Source organism: Xenopus laevis, chromosome 2S (assembly GCF_017654675.1).
Source record: "Xenopus laevis strain J_2021 chromosome 2S, Xenopus_laevis_v10.1, whole genome shotgun sequence".
NCBI lineage: Eukaryota > Metazoa > Chordata > Amphibia > Anura > Pipidae > Xenopus > Xenopus laevis.
The window spans coordinates 79,505,582-79,519,018 of record NC_054374.1 but is presented as its reverse complement, the minus strand read 5'-3'; the positions used below and the strand labels follow the sequence as shown (position 1 = coordinate 79,519,018).

At 37.4% G+C, this 13,437-nt stretch overlaps 1 protein-coding gene across 3 annotated transcripts in view; it reads right to left on the bottom strand.

Moving 5' to 3' along the window:
• Positions 1-3,347: 3,347 nt before the first annotated feature.
• Positions 3,348-13,437, bottom strand: part of LOC108709587 (potassium voltage-gated channel subfamily KQT member 4) — a 65,132-nt gene continuing 55,042 nt past the window's right edge. For all 3 annotated transcript variants that reach the window (XM_018249577.2, XM_018249576.2, XM_018249578.2), the window contains 5 exons: positions 12,909-13,126; positions 8,662-8,761; positions 8,312-8,443; positions 6,995-7,139; positions 3,348-4,477 (listed from right to left, as the gene is read on the bottom strand). In XM_018249577.2, the coding sequence (XP_018105066.1) occupies positions 4,253-4,477; positions 6,995-7,139; positions 8,312-8,443; positions 8,662-8,761; positions 12,909-13,126 (820 nt within the window). In that variant the 3' untranslated portion in view covers positions 3,348-4,252. The remainder of the gene's footprint in view (positions 4,478-6,994; positions 7,140-8,311; positions 8,444-8,661; positions 8,762-12,908; positions 13,127-13,437) is intronic.

Genomic DNA, 13,437 nt, shown 5'->3' with positions numbered 1-13,437 from the left:
TAACTGGAAAGTTCAGAAGCCACAGATAAAATAAACCGTTCCGTATGTATTAATAAAATATGCTCTCAACACAAATGTACCCTTTTTAAATGGACGTATATTTTAACACATGCTTATGAGTGCTAAGCAGTGATACGTTCATAAATGTATATTTTCCAAATGCAAGTTCAGCCTCTAAATTTGAGAAACTGGGACTGCAGAATGTGGGTTTTCAGTTTATGTAACTAAGGTTTCCCGAGCACCAGCTAGATATTGAGATACTGACCTGCTATCATTCATAGCCTGTTATTTAAAGTAGATAACAAAGCTAGTCTCCCTGACGAGGCCTCCTCCACCATCCCAAACCACACCACTGCTTCCCCCCCCCCCCCATTATTGACCTCTTTGCCTTACCTGTTGCAAAAAGTAGTAGTGCCGTGGGTTTTGGCAGGAGCCATCTTACACCACTTCCCCTGTAAGACATGAGCAGTAGCAGTTTGTGGCACTGATGCATGCAGGTATGCTTCTATCTCACACATAGTTCTATATATAGGTTTCTTTATTCTGTCATGATGCACAAATCAATTAAATCTGTAAAACAGATATAACAATCTTGTCATTAGGCTCTTCAGATTGATTGTGTTTTTAAGACATATAGCATCTCAGACACAAAATTGTACTGATAGAATTCCTAATTACATTTGGACCCCCTCCCTCCATTTAATCTTACCTATCAACAACTCGCCTCTACATCCAGTCTCCCAAGGAAGTTGTCTAAGTGTCACGATAGACCACTCTTATGCCTTTATTTAATTATTTGCCATATTTAATCCCACACACAAGTATGATTCCTACTATCAAAACATATTTACTCCTTTGCTCTCCAGAATAGACTACTTCCAGCTTCTTTTCTCCACATGCTGCAAACCAATCTTAATTCTGCTGCTGCATGATCTCACCAGCATCTAAACCTTGCTCTTCCCCTTCATTGCTATAGTCTGGCTCCTGATCAAGTGGTGCATAGAGTCTAAAAACTCATTCTGTCATTTCAAAGCTCAGTATTCCTCTGCTCCTGCCTAAACATATGCTCTCACCAACCAATATGCGCTTATGCTATCCTAGTGGACAGGTTATGGGCATCCTGTTGCCCAGTCCAAATCATCACAAGAGCTGAGTCGTGGATAAAAGCCTTCTCTGTTACTGGCCCACAGCTCTGGGATTCTCTAGCATCTTGCATCATCCACCCTCCCACTCTAACATTGTTCTTGACCTCCTTAGAAATTAAGCATTTCATTAATTTTCCTCTGTACCCATGACTTATGCACTTGTTCCCCAACCCTTTTTATTCAGTCTGTCTTCTTCTTGGGAGCTGGGACTTCTTTCCAACTGTAGGGTTAATATTCCTAGCACTTGCTGTATGTATTTATTCTCACAGTTTACTTTACATGAACTATAGCCTTACTCATGTTTGAACTTTGTAGCTGCATACACTTGAATGAAAACATAAACATACATATGAATATATGCAATATTATACAGAATGACAAGACTGCAGTGTTTGAAAGGAAGGAATGTCTTCACATAACTAATAGCAAAGGGATAAGTTGTGCATGCCAAAAATGATGGACGGCCACTTCAGTGTGACTAGTTATCAGGAATTTTGAATGCTAACCACACATACCATATGAGGATTAGTGCAGCTTTCTTATAAACATGTGGGGGCATTATATCGTGGATAATGTGCCCCCAACTGCAATTCATAAAGAGGAGTTTACCATATAAAAGGTGACTTCTAATATCCTCATCTTTCTCAGCAGAGGACACTTTATTATTTTTTATTTATAATACACAAGTTTCAGTGAGTCCTATGACAGAATTTACATCACTAAGCACCATTTATAAGGATATAATTAACAAAATATTTGTGACCCTTGTGTATTATAACCTTATATTTGCTGAAGCTATATACAGTATGTTCACTTCTGTTAAATTGTATCTGCTAAATATATAAAGCTATGGAGGAATTTTATTTTAGTACATGAAATGTGTATTTTGGGCAGGGAGGTAAGTGACCTTCCTCACTCCAGTATAAAAGAATACACAGACATCCAAAGTAAAACTTTAATGAAACCAGTAGGTCAATAAATTAATAAAGTGAGGTACAGAACTGTTCTATTGCAAACATTTCTATTCTCAAGTCAAGTTTCAGTAGCATTCTACTACCCTCATTCAACTACAAATGCTCCCCCCCCCCCAGAACAGTGCTTCCAAAATCTCTGTTGTCAGAAAAGGAGTAGGTAAACATCTGTGTGTGAGTGCATATGGGGGAGTCTCTATAACAGATGCAAATTCTAGCTTCATGCTAGAGCATGCATAGCATTCATTTGGGGCGTGCAGGGTACTGCCAATATACCAGCACCTAGGGGTTGCTAAGCAAGCGGACACTTTACAGCAAGTGAAAGCCAAGTTAAGGCAGAGGAATGTATCAGCAGACAGCTGTGAAACTAAAAACCTGTGCACAAGACTCTGTAGTAATACTTTAACAAGATTTTATCAAATATAAAAAAAAAATTCCTGTTTGCCTATATTACCTATAGGGCCATGTCCTTATATAAATACCTTCATTACCTTAACGTAAAATCTTGTTGTACAGGTAAGAAAAGTGCAAACTTCTAAACTCCCAGGCAGATTGTTTTGAAATTAAGACTGCATAAGACTATATATATATATGTTGTTTTCCAGCTGCTTCTGACTTTTAGTAAAGCAACGACACCTGCTAAAAGATGTAAGAGTCTCAGCTGCTGCTCGGTCTCTCTTCCTCTCCTATAGAATGAACATCTGTAGAAGGTAATATTAGTCTTTTGTAGGATCTAACAAGGGCTTTGTCACTTTTTGTATTCTTATGGTTATTAGTGCTACCGTAGGGTGGAATACAATACCTGTAGAAGAGGGAGGACACAGCTTGGCCATCTCCATCTAAAAATTCATACTACATTCTCTGCAGCAGTAACACTTAATGCTCTTCTCCAACCAGAAGATAAATAAAATCAGACAGCAAAACAACATATTGGTGACAGAAGTAGAGGAAAATGCATGTTTAGCAAAGCTCTTGTAGAGGAGAAAAGAATATATTGCAACTTAAATAAGATTGTAGTCTTACTCTAACCCAGTGATCCCCAACCAGCAGCTCGTGAGCAACATGTTGCTCTCCAACCCCTTGTATGTTGCTCCCAGTGGCCTCAAAGCAGGTGCTTATTTTTCAATTCCAGGCTTTGGAGACAAGTTTTGGTTGTATAAAAACCAGATGTACTGCCAAACAGAGTCTCAATGTAGGTTGACAATGTACATAGGGGATAATAAATGGCCAATCACAACTCTTATTTGGCACCCCAGGAACACTTTTCCTGCTAGTGTTGCTCCCCAACTCCTTTTACTTCTGAATGTTGCTCATGGGTTCAAAAGGTTGGGGATCCCTGCTCTAACCTTATATATCTGCAGAAGCTTAAAAAATAAAGATCCAGAACATTGTTGTGTAGCATTGTGCTTGGTTTAGAGGAAGTCATTCTCTTGAAGGCATGTTTATGATGTGGGGTCAGATGTGATGATATGAGATTAGATTAGATAGCAAGCACAGCTAAAGGTAGAAATGCATAATGTTGGTGGGATCAATGCAAAAGTCCCTGCCTAGCATGCTTGGAAGTGGCATATTTTAAGTGAACTAAACCTCCTGCTGCCCATGCCAGGAGATGAAGGCTGTATGGGAGCAGCATTTATATATTTAAGTCTTTGAGGCACTTTTTAGAGACTAGGCATGACATCCATCAAGGAAGCAAGACATGGATGCTGGATGGAACATCTTTATGTTATTTTATATCTATTATTTCTTCTTCACTGCTGTATGGAAAAAATATGTTTTGGGACTTTGGAGCCTGATGGAAAACATCATATAAATGTCATGGTGAAAAAAGGGCAGATGGAGTCAAAGCCTTCCCACTTTACATGAGCGTAAATATGGCTTCTCTAAACAGTTGTAATCTCTCTGTGGCTCAAAAGACCAACGTCCTGTTTCCAGTGAAATTGCTTTCTCGGTTGAGTAAGTTCTTTAGTCTTTCTAAATTTGGTGGGAGCAGCAGAAGCAAGTGAAGCAAAGGCTTTGCTTAGTCTCTGCAGAGGATGTCTCTCCCTGTTACTCCTCGTGTAAAGGCACACCCGCCCTCTTTTTTTCTGTTCAAAAGGAGCTGGTAATGAGGTCAGAACTTACTCTCTTGCTCCCTCATTCGCACTCCATGTTGGTGCTGGCAGAATGAGATATATTAAGTGTCTGTGCTGACACTGAAATGTCCACTGGATCCACAGGGCTCTGGTAATCAGATGTCATTTCTTGGTCTATCAGTGGCATTTGCATAGAGGTCAATGTGAAAGAGCTGACTGGACCTCTCTGAAGACACTGGGAGTAGAAACCTAGCAGTATATCAAGTTTATCTTCAATGCTCTGGACCTATGGAGAGAAGCCAACAAGTAATTTAGAGAAACTGGCACAGTATTGCCAGTATATAAAGTAGAATTACCCCAATAGGCAGCACATGGTCACATTTCACATGCAGGATAGATAGTATGAGATAGTAAAAGGGAATGATAACTACACATATCTAAACAGAATATATAAATACTGTGTGTGATCTCTCACACAATTTTCTCAAACACAATTTACACAAACAGTTCTAGAAGCACTGATGCATTGGGATACAATAATGTGTAGTACAGTTTTTTCCCACAAATACATGTACATTTGGGTATGGAATCAACCATAAAATCCAAGTAGCAAACACACTCCAACCTAGTGGAAACTTGTATTACTGAGAAAGTCATGCCATTGGGTTTCAAAACCAGGTATAAGTTGTAAGCATATTGTGAACCATTACAATCACATGACTTTATGGCTCTGGATAACTGAATGATATAGTATGTATGAGATAACAATTATTGGTTTTTCAGATATACTGCATCCAAATATGTTTCAGGGCTGCTCATTTAAACAATAAAACATATGTATTTGAGCATTAGTGAGTGAAAGATGTATCAGTCTGTATGAAGAAATGGGTATGGAGAAATGTATGATAAAATCACAGATACCTTCCAACATTCAGCAGAATACTCACTAAAAGTATTGCTCTTGCTTACTTCCTCCGAGAGTGCATAAACTCTGTTACACTCAAGTAACAAAGTGCCTATATAAGTGCATTTCATGGGTGCTTTGTCAATGTTGTCTTGAGAAAGTCACCAGTGCCTTAGATGCCAGGTTTAGACTAAATAATTCAGAGCAAGGCTAACTCAGTGTAAGGTTTACAACGGGGAACCGCTGTAACCGAGGATAGCCACTCAATGGGGAGTGGATATAGTGGAAGCCCAGGGGTGTAGCCATAGGTGATTGGAGGCAAAGACATGATGAAAGTAAATTGTAGATTTAATGGCAGCCAGAACACAGAAAACAAAAAGGCAGGAACAGGCAAAAAAGGCTTATCAGGGTATCCAAAAGGAGAGGGAGAAAATGGGGAACACAGGAACAAAGGGTACTCACTTAGGAACAAAGTACAAGGTATTCAAAGACAAGGTTTCCAAGAATGAAGGTTTCCAGGTTTCAGATAACAAGGTTTTCAGGTAACAAGATTCAGGTAACAAGATTCAGGTAACAAGATTCAGGTAACAAGATTCAGGTCAGGAACAAACAAATTACATTCAATGACTCAAAGCTCAGGGCGGGATTAATAAAGGGAAGGTGATTATGAATGGGAGACACATGAGGGTAAATGAGGTGGAAAACAGGGAGGAAACATACTGTGAACAGGCAGATAAACAGAAACATCAAACACATGAGTTCAGGATCATCCCCAAGAGCCCCCAGTGGCTTACGAGGTACATGCCGCAAGTGTCCACAACAGCACAACAAGAGTTCAAGTCCCGGGCTGATCCTAACAGCAGGGCTAACTCAGTAATTCTGCATACAGTGTTATGAAAAAATAGTAGCACTAATTAAGAACACAGTAACCTAATATAATATGGAGAATCCATTCACACGTTGCCTTACTCATGTCTTAAGGCCTTTAAAGAATGGCTTAATTCGTTACGTAAATTAAGATGGTATAGAATATCTTCTAAAAAAGTTTCATGTTTATATTTTACTGATATAAAGTGATACATTAAGCTTTAACAAAAGGGTTCATTTATGAGTTATGGTTGTGCAAATTTCCCAAAGTCAGTTTAAAATATAATCCCATTCATTAAAGGCACTTACACCAAAAGGCACTCATTGCACTATATACCGAAGGTGTGCGAGAGGTGTGCGAGAGACTTATTTTGTTATATATATATAATCCAAATGAATTAGGAACGCACAACCAAAAGTGTAGTCCAAATGCTGGGTGCCAGTCTGTTAATTTTTCTAAATATCCCCATCGCTGACAGCACTCCATATTCAATTAGGCTAAACAAACCATTAAATCTTTCAAAGGTTTATTAGTGGACCAACGTTTCAATTCCGTACAGGAATCTTCGTCAGGGTAAGAACCTGACCCTGACAAAGATTCCTGTACGGAATTGAAACGTTGGTCCACTAATAAACCTTTGAAAGATGTAATGTTTTGTTTAGCCTGATTGAATATGGAGTGCTGTCACCGATGGGGATATATATATATATATATATATATATAAATATATATATATATATATATATATACATACAGTATATACAGAGTGGATACAAATGGTTTGATGCCAAACCAGACATTCTTAGTGTAATTGCGTTGTTTAATTGTGCTAATTTTAACACATTGGCTGCAATTGCATCAGAAGCATTTTCCCCTGGTGACCCCAGTGATGCTGGAATTCGAGACTTTAAAAAATCATTTTTGGATAACAATCACACACAGGGGGAATCACGAGAAGTGCATTCTTATTTACAGTACTTTGTACAGTACTATAACACTATAGGACACTCTGTAAACTCATCATTTCTTACCTGTTTCTCAACCTTCACTACCCTTCCCATCATGCTCAGCTCATCCGCAGCTTCAACTTCTGTTCCTGTGGTGGAAACCTTTTCTCCTTTATCTCTAGGTTTTTTCTCTACAGGCATAGGTCCCCGACCAATGATCTGATCCACCCTGCAAAGAAAAATATTTTCTGAGATGTATACATTAGTTTAAGTAAAAAAAGAAAAAAAACCAGAATATCATTAATATGTGAACTAAAAATTAAAACACTACCAGTTCCAACATGGGGGCAAATTCACTGAAGGGAGAATTTCTGCCAGCTACACTAATTCACTAAAGTGTAAAGTTGCATCTCAGCAGCCGAACTCTGGCTGGGCGAGATTTTCATAGCAAATTTTCACTAGCGTTAATTTCTGCCTAGCGAAACTTCACTAGCACACTTACAGTGCTAGTTTGAATAAGTGGTACCTAAAAGTCGTATGAACAACTTTATTAGTGATGTTGGTGCAAATGCTTAAAGTGGCCACTTTTTCACATGTCCAATAAGCCATAATAAAGACAGAAGAGATCCTCTAATGGCTTACACATGAACCTACCCTTGAACAAATTTGGCATGCCCCTCAAAGTAGTTTAAAAACATTGTTCACAATTAAATCTTTAATAGTTCGGACTTTAGTAGGCAATCAAGTTTTAAAAAAAGAAAAGTCGCCAGCATTTTTTGCAACTTTAATGCATTTTCGGCAGACAGGATATGATGTCACTGACATAAGAAGGCGGTGAAGTAAACAGAGCGAAAAGTCGCCTGTAATAGGGTGTGAACGAACGATATTGTTGGTCTTGTTCGTTAGCGAATTGTCTTCTGCGCCTGTTAGTGAATTCTTAATGAATCAGATGCAATATGAGAAGAAGCCAGATATGGGATGACTTTGACGTAGTTGGCCAGCTTAAATATATTGCAATATATGGACAAACTATCCCTGTTTTGTTGAAAGGGTAAGGCACTTTTTAGTAGCTGTATGCACAAAATGTCTCAATGTCTTAAATATATTGATAATGGGTTGTGTGCAGAGGATCTTTTATATTTGTCTATGTGCATTTTTTGCGGTCACAGCCTCATTGCACCCCTGCCTAATGTTTTTAAAAATTAGTGGTGAGCACAACTTTCCCTTGTTTGTTATGCCTCTGTGGGAATGGCCAACATACTGAAGCTTATTTCAAAATGTTCAAATTGGATAAGGCAAGCAATATCATCTGTCTCGTTTCTGAAGTATCAGGTCTGAAATAATTGGAAGAAAAATATTGTTGATGTGATCTTCTTTGTAGGTTGTAATGTGTACACTCACATGCCCTGCAGGCTCTTTATGCGCCCAAGCATATCCAAATGTCCAGCTGAATACTGCTCAATCACGTCCTTTACATCATATGGCCGTAGAGTCTCCTTGAACTTCCTCTTTGCCACAAGGAATTTAAGGATTCTGTCAGCAGTAAGAAATGACATTAATAAATAGCTGATTTTGTTCGAGTTTTTTGTTTATTGGTAAAATAAACGGTGAAAGAATCTGAGTTTTATGAACATGTGGGCCTCTTTGCATTTGTTTCTCTACAGGTCAGTTTTTGGGGACATTAATTCTTTGTGTTTGAGCAGTTATGTTGAATTCACTTATGATTATTGTTCAACATATTACTAACTCACCTAAAGGCTCGAATCAGGGTTTTTATAGTTGGCATTACATCCTCCATAGTCAAATCATTTGGCAGTCTCTTTTCATCATTAATATCATCTCCAGGACCCTCTACAGGAAGAAAACAAACTACTAAGGCACAATGTAGTAGTTGCAATTACACTGAGATGAAAATCCTATAGCAGGCAAGAATTTCATTTTCAATACTACAACAATTGGTCTCCTCAGCTCCCAAGCATTTACAGTGTTGTTAAAAGAAGAGGAGGTGCAATCTAGTGGGAAACATATTCCTGTCCCAACTTTTTGATATGTTTTTGTACTATTTACAATTAAATATAGGGTTTAAATGATTTGCAAATCATCTAATTCTCTTTTCTCTTTTGTCATGGGCTTGTATGCATAGTTATCTTGTTTTCACAGTATAACTTTATTTCCTGTCAGTTGGAAGTGCTAACTGTTAGGAACCTATGCTTAAAATGGCATCAGCATTGTTTGCTGCTTACTAATTAAAATTACTGCCTGTGTTCCATCGAAGAGGGGTGCAGGGCGGGGAGAGGCATGTAAGTGTAAAAAGGGTCTGTCCTTACTGTAGGAGCAGAGCACAGTTTTCCCCAAGTGCTTTTTAAGTGAATGCTAAGCATTGAACTCTTGTGATTGTATTTAACCCCTTCTCACTTGCATCCCGATGTATAGTAAATTTCCACTTCTACCGTTTAGCTCAACAGAGCTTTAGATAAAACCTTATAAAGCAACAGGGCAACTTGGACCATATTACTCTCTTCTATCATCTGAACAGCATTTCAAAATACAAAAACATGTCTATAAGAAATGGAAATAACAAACTGTGACAGAAAGTGCATAGACTAAATGATATGCTATGTATAGACATACCTTCCCAGACATGAGGATTTGCATAAGCAAGACGAATAAAGTTGCTTTCAAAGATGCCCTATAACAATTTATAGTGCACACCCTTTCTAATCTGGAGACAAATCCACTTTTTCATAATTACACAGAATGATGGCTTGAAAAAACAAATGCTCATGGAATAGTAAAATATGTTATGACTAAAGTAAGCTTCAAATCTCATGCTTAGTGGATAGTATCAGTAGTAACATTTGGTTAAGCTATGTTTTAAAGCAAACATCACAGTTTCTATCACAGAAAACTGCAGTCTTGGTCAATGGCTCTTTATTCCTACATGTTCATGTAAAATATTTATGGGTATAATTTAATACATACTTATTTTTCATGACAGTCATCTCTCTGGTTTATGTTCTGCTACAGAAATCCAGATAATTTTGGGAGCAAAACAGCATAATGTGACATCCTAACCCAATGAGATTTTGTGATATGATCTAAAAATATCAAGCTATTGTTCACATCCTAATCAATGCTTTATTACTGTTACACATGCAAGTATTGTTTCATATAATTTCCCATATCTTCCTAACGCACACTGTACCAGACTTTAAAGCAGCACTGTTTTTTATTTTTCCAGGCATTATATAGTTATATTTGGATCTCCTTGCTCTTTGCCTCATTAATTAGAACACCCACAAACATATACCGCCTCCCATGCTTTAAGTAGAGATTGAAACACCCTTTTCTAATGGCATCTGTTTTCCATACAACAAGAGAATAGTACTTATCTAAAAAGTATGTGTGCTAATAAGCTCACTACTGAAACTAAATTTCGTATTTTGGCCATTTGGTATTGAGGGCTTTATGTGTAATACACGCTTTTTTACAATTTGCACACCTAGTACATTTTGAAAGTACCTGCTTATTAAGTGACTCATGCTGAAACAGTGGACTAACATCATGGTTATAGGCTTATACAATATCACCCACATTTTGGAATGATACAGAAGCCTATTACAAAAGCCACATTTACATAAGAAACGCAGGGGCCTATTTATGAAGCCTCTGTTTTTTTCTGGAAGAGTTTTTTAGGGGGAAAACACATTTTTTGAGGGTGAAAACTTTTTTTGAGAATTTTTTGAGATTTATTATACTCCAGCAAAAAACTGTTGAAATTATGTAAAAGTCAATGTCAGATGGTCCCTTTTAACGATTTGCAGATGTTTCTTACTTTCATGATCTTCGACGGTTTCAAACTGGATTTTGTTTGATAATCCAATAAAGTTGCGTTTTCCAGTAGCAAATCAAATGTATTTCTAAATTATGGGGATTCAGGTTTGGGAGTTTGTTTGAATTTTTATATATATATATATATATATATATATATATATTTAGAAAAAGTTGTGTTCTAGTAAATAACCCACTAATGTTGACTTGTTTTCCGGCATAGATACTGAAAACATGTACATTCTTAAAATTAATTTAATCTAGGTAGTTACATTATACTATTTTAAAGGATTCATAAAGAATAACAGCTCCATATTAACACATATTTCAAATGCTGTGCAAAAAAAAAAATATCATGGTAAATGAACAATATATAGTGAATAAAGTACTCCCTTTTGTAAAATATAAGGATATTATAAGTTACCAAGGAGTTTCATGACCATATAAAAACACGAGGCCGAAGGCCGAGTGTTTTTATAAAGGTCATGGAACTCTGAGGTAACTTCTAATATCCTCATATTTTGCAACTGCCCCCAGTTGCAAAATATGAGGATATTAGAAGTTACCTCAGAGTTCCATGACCTTTATAAAAACACTCGGCCTTCGGCCTCGTGTTTTTATATGGTCATGAAACTCCTTGGTTTTATTATAATACACAAGTTTTAGGGAGTCATGTGACAGAAATGACATCAGTACTCACCGTTTATAAGGATATAATTTACAAGATATTCATGGCTTTTGTGTATTATACAGTTATATTTAAAAACTCATCTTGGATTACATTTTATTTAACTCTTTAGTGGCTTTTTTTTACCATTTACCTGCTTATTTGTTGTTCAAACTATGAGGAAAGACTGTTAAGGCTGGGGTTGCTTTCCTTGGAGAAAAGGTGCTTGTGAGGGGACATGATTACTCATGATTACTGACATGATTAGAGGGCATCCTTTAGCCTTGAGGAACTGAACTTTTATTTGAAGGAACAACAATGGATCTTCACAGAGAGGGCAGTGAAGGTGTGAAACACCCTGCTGAGTGATGCTGTGATGGTAAATCCTATTAATGACTTGAAGAGTCATTAATAGTCAGATATGCATAATAACCAAGGTTACAGTCATCTCAACAACTCAATGTTAGTATAGAATAGGCAGGTGTGTGTGTGCATATACATTTATGTACATGCACCGGAGGAGACTGGAGGTCATATGGAGGAGCTGAACTTTTTGTATGGTCACCCTCAGTCTGCCTTTCACTTTAATAAATTTATATTAATATTATTATTAAATTTAATGAGCTGCTTCATAGATTTTTATTAGTCATCACAGGGATGCCCAAAAGGAGGATGTAGGCCATCTCTGGCCCTTGAAATCATTTTTATGGCCCCAGACTGCACTGAGCTTTTATATAAGAGGGTAACATAAATAAGACTACTTCAAATAGTTTTCTGTAGAGATAAAAGAATATGGTAATGGGCTTTATAAACATGCTGAAACGTAGGGGGTTATTTATCAAACTCCAAAAATGTCTCACTATTTTATTAAAACCACTCCAACCAAATTCCAGCGGCCTTTTTACAGTAATTATCAATACATTTCACAAAAAAATCTGGTGCGGGAAAAGGCTAGATAAAACTGTAAAAAAAAAAAGACGAATTGCACGATTTTTCCGGATTTGACACCCAAAAACTCCAACTTTTTTGGATAATCATCCGAACCATTCGCAGATCATGATCTGTTCCAATTCTAAACAGGACATCTGCCATTGATTTCTACATGACCATGGCAGGTTTGAAATGGAGTACTTTTTTATTTGGACTTTTAACACCATCGGGGTTAAAACGCAAAGTAGTGTTTTTTCTCATAAAAAGTCAGAAAAAGTAAAAAAAATCTGACTTAAGTAAATAACCCCCTAACTGCACAAACTATCGAAAAAAAAAATTAAGACAGAAAAAGGACACAATTTACTGTATATGCAGACTTCTTAAGTATGTGAATCAGATTGCTATAGGTTGTCAGTAGTATGCTTATGGGGCATGCATCTTCTCAGTTCATACAACTGTTTCTGTAGGTTGATTGTGTATATTTCCAGGAATGCTATGAGCAGTTGTCTCAATTGCTGACTAATTCTTTAGTAGACTCTAATCACTATGTCTAACTGGCTCTGTACTCACCATCAGCCTGTGGCCTCGCTTTAAGTCTTAGTGATGCACGGAGTCTTGTGCGGTCATTAAAGCTCCAGCTTTTCTGCACTTTTGTAGGACTGGGAGTCTCTGCTGCAGGCTCTGTACCAGGTGAAGCCTGCTCTGGTGGAGCCAGGTACTGTTTGCTTCGTGCGATCTGTTTTGGTGCACTAGTCCCTCGCATCCGGTCTTTCAAGCCCATTTTACTACTATGGGATGGTAAGGACAGCAAAAATTCAAATGGCAAATGAGAAAAGGAAGTAGAGTCAGAGGTAAGACAAAGAAGCAGTAAGAAAAGAAAGGGGAAAGGTTTTATGGAAAAGGTGCAAGGGACAAGGCAAAAGGAAGATGAGAGTTGGGGACCAGGCAAAGTTACTACTGTGAGGCAGAAGAAAGAGCTTAGCCTAAAAGGAGAGTTGTATTATGTCTTCCTTTGTAGGCATAATACATTTATCTCATTGTGTTAAATCAAAAAAGTTATTGTATTAACTATAGAAATTCACAGTATTCTCTTGTGCTC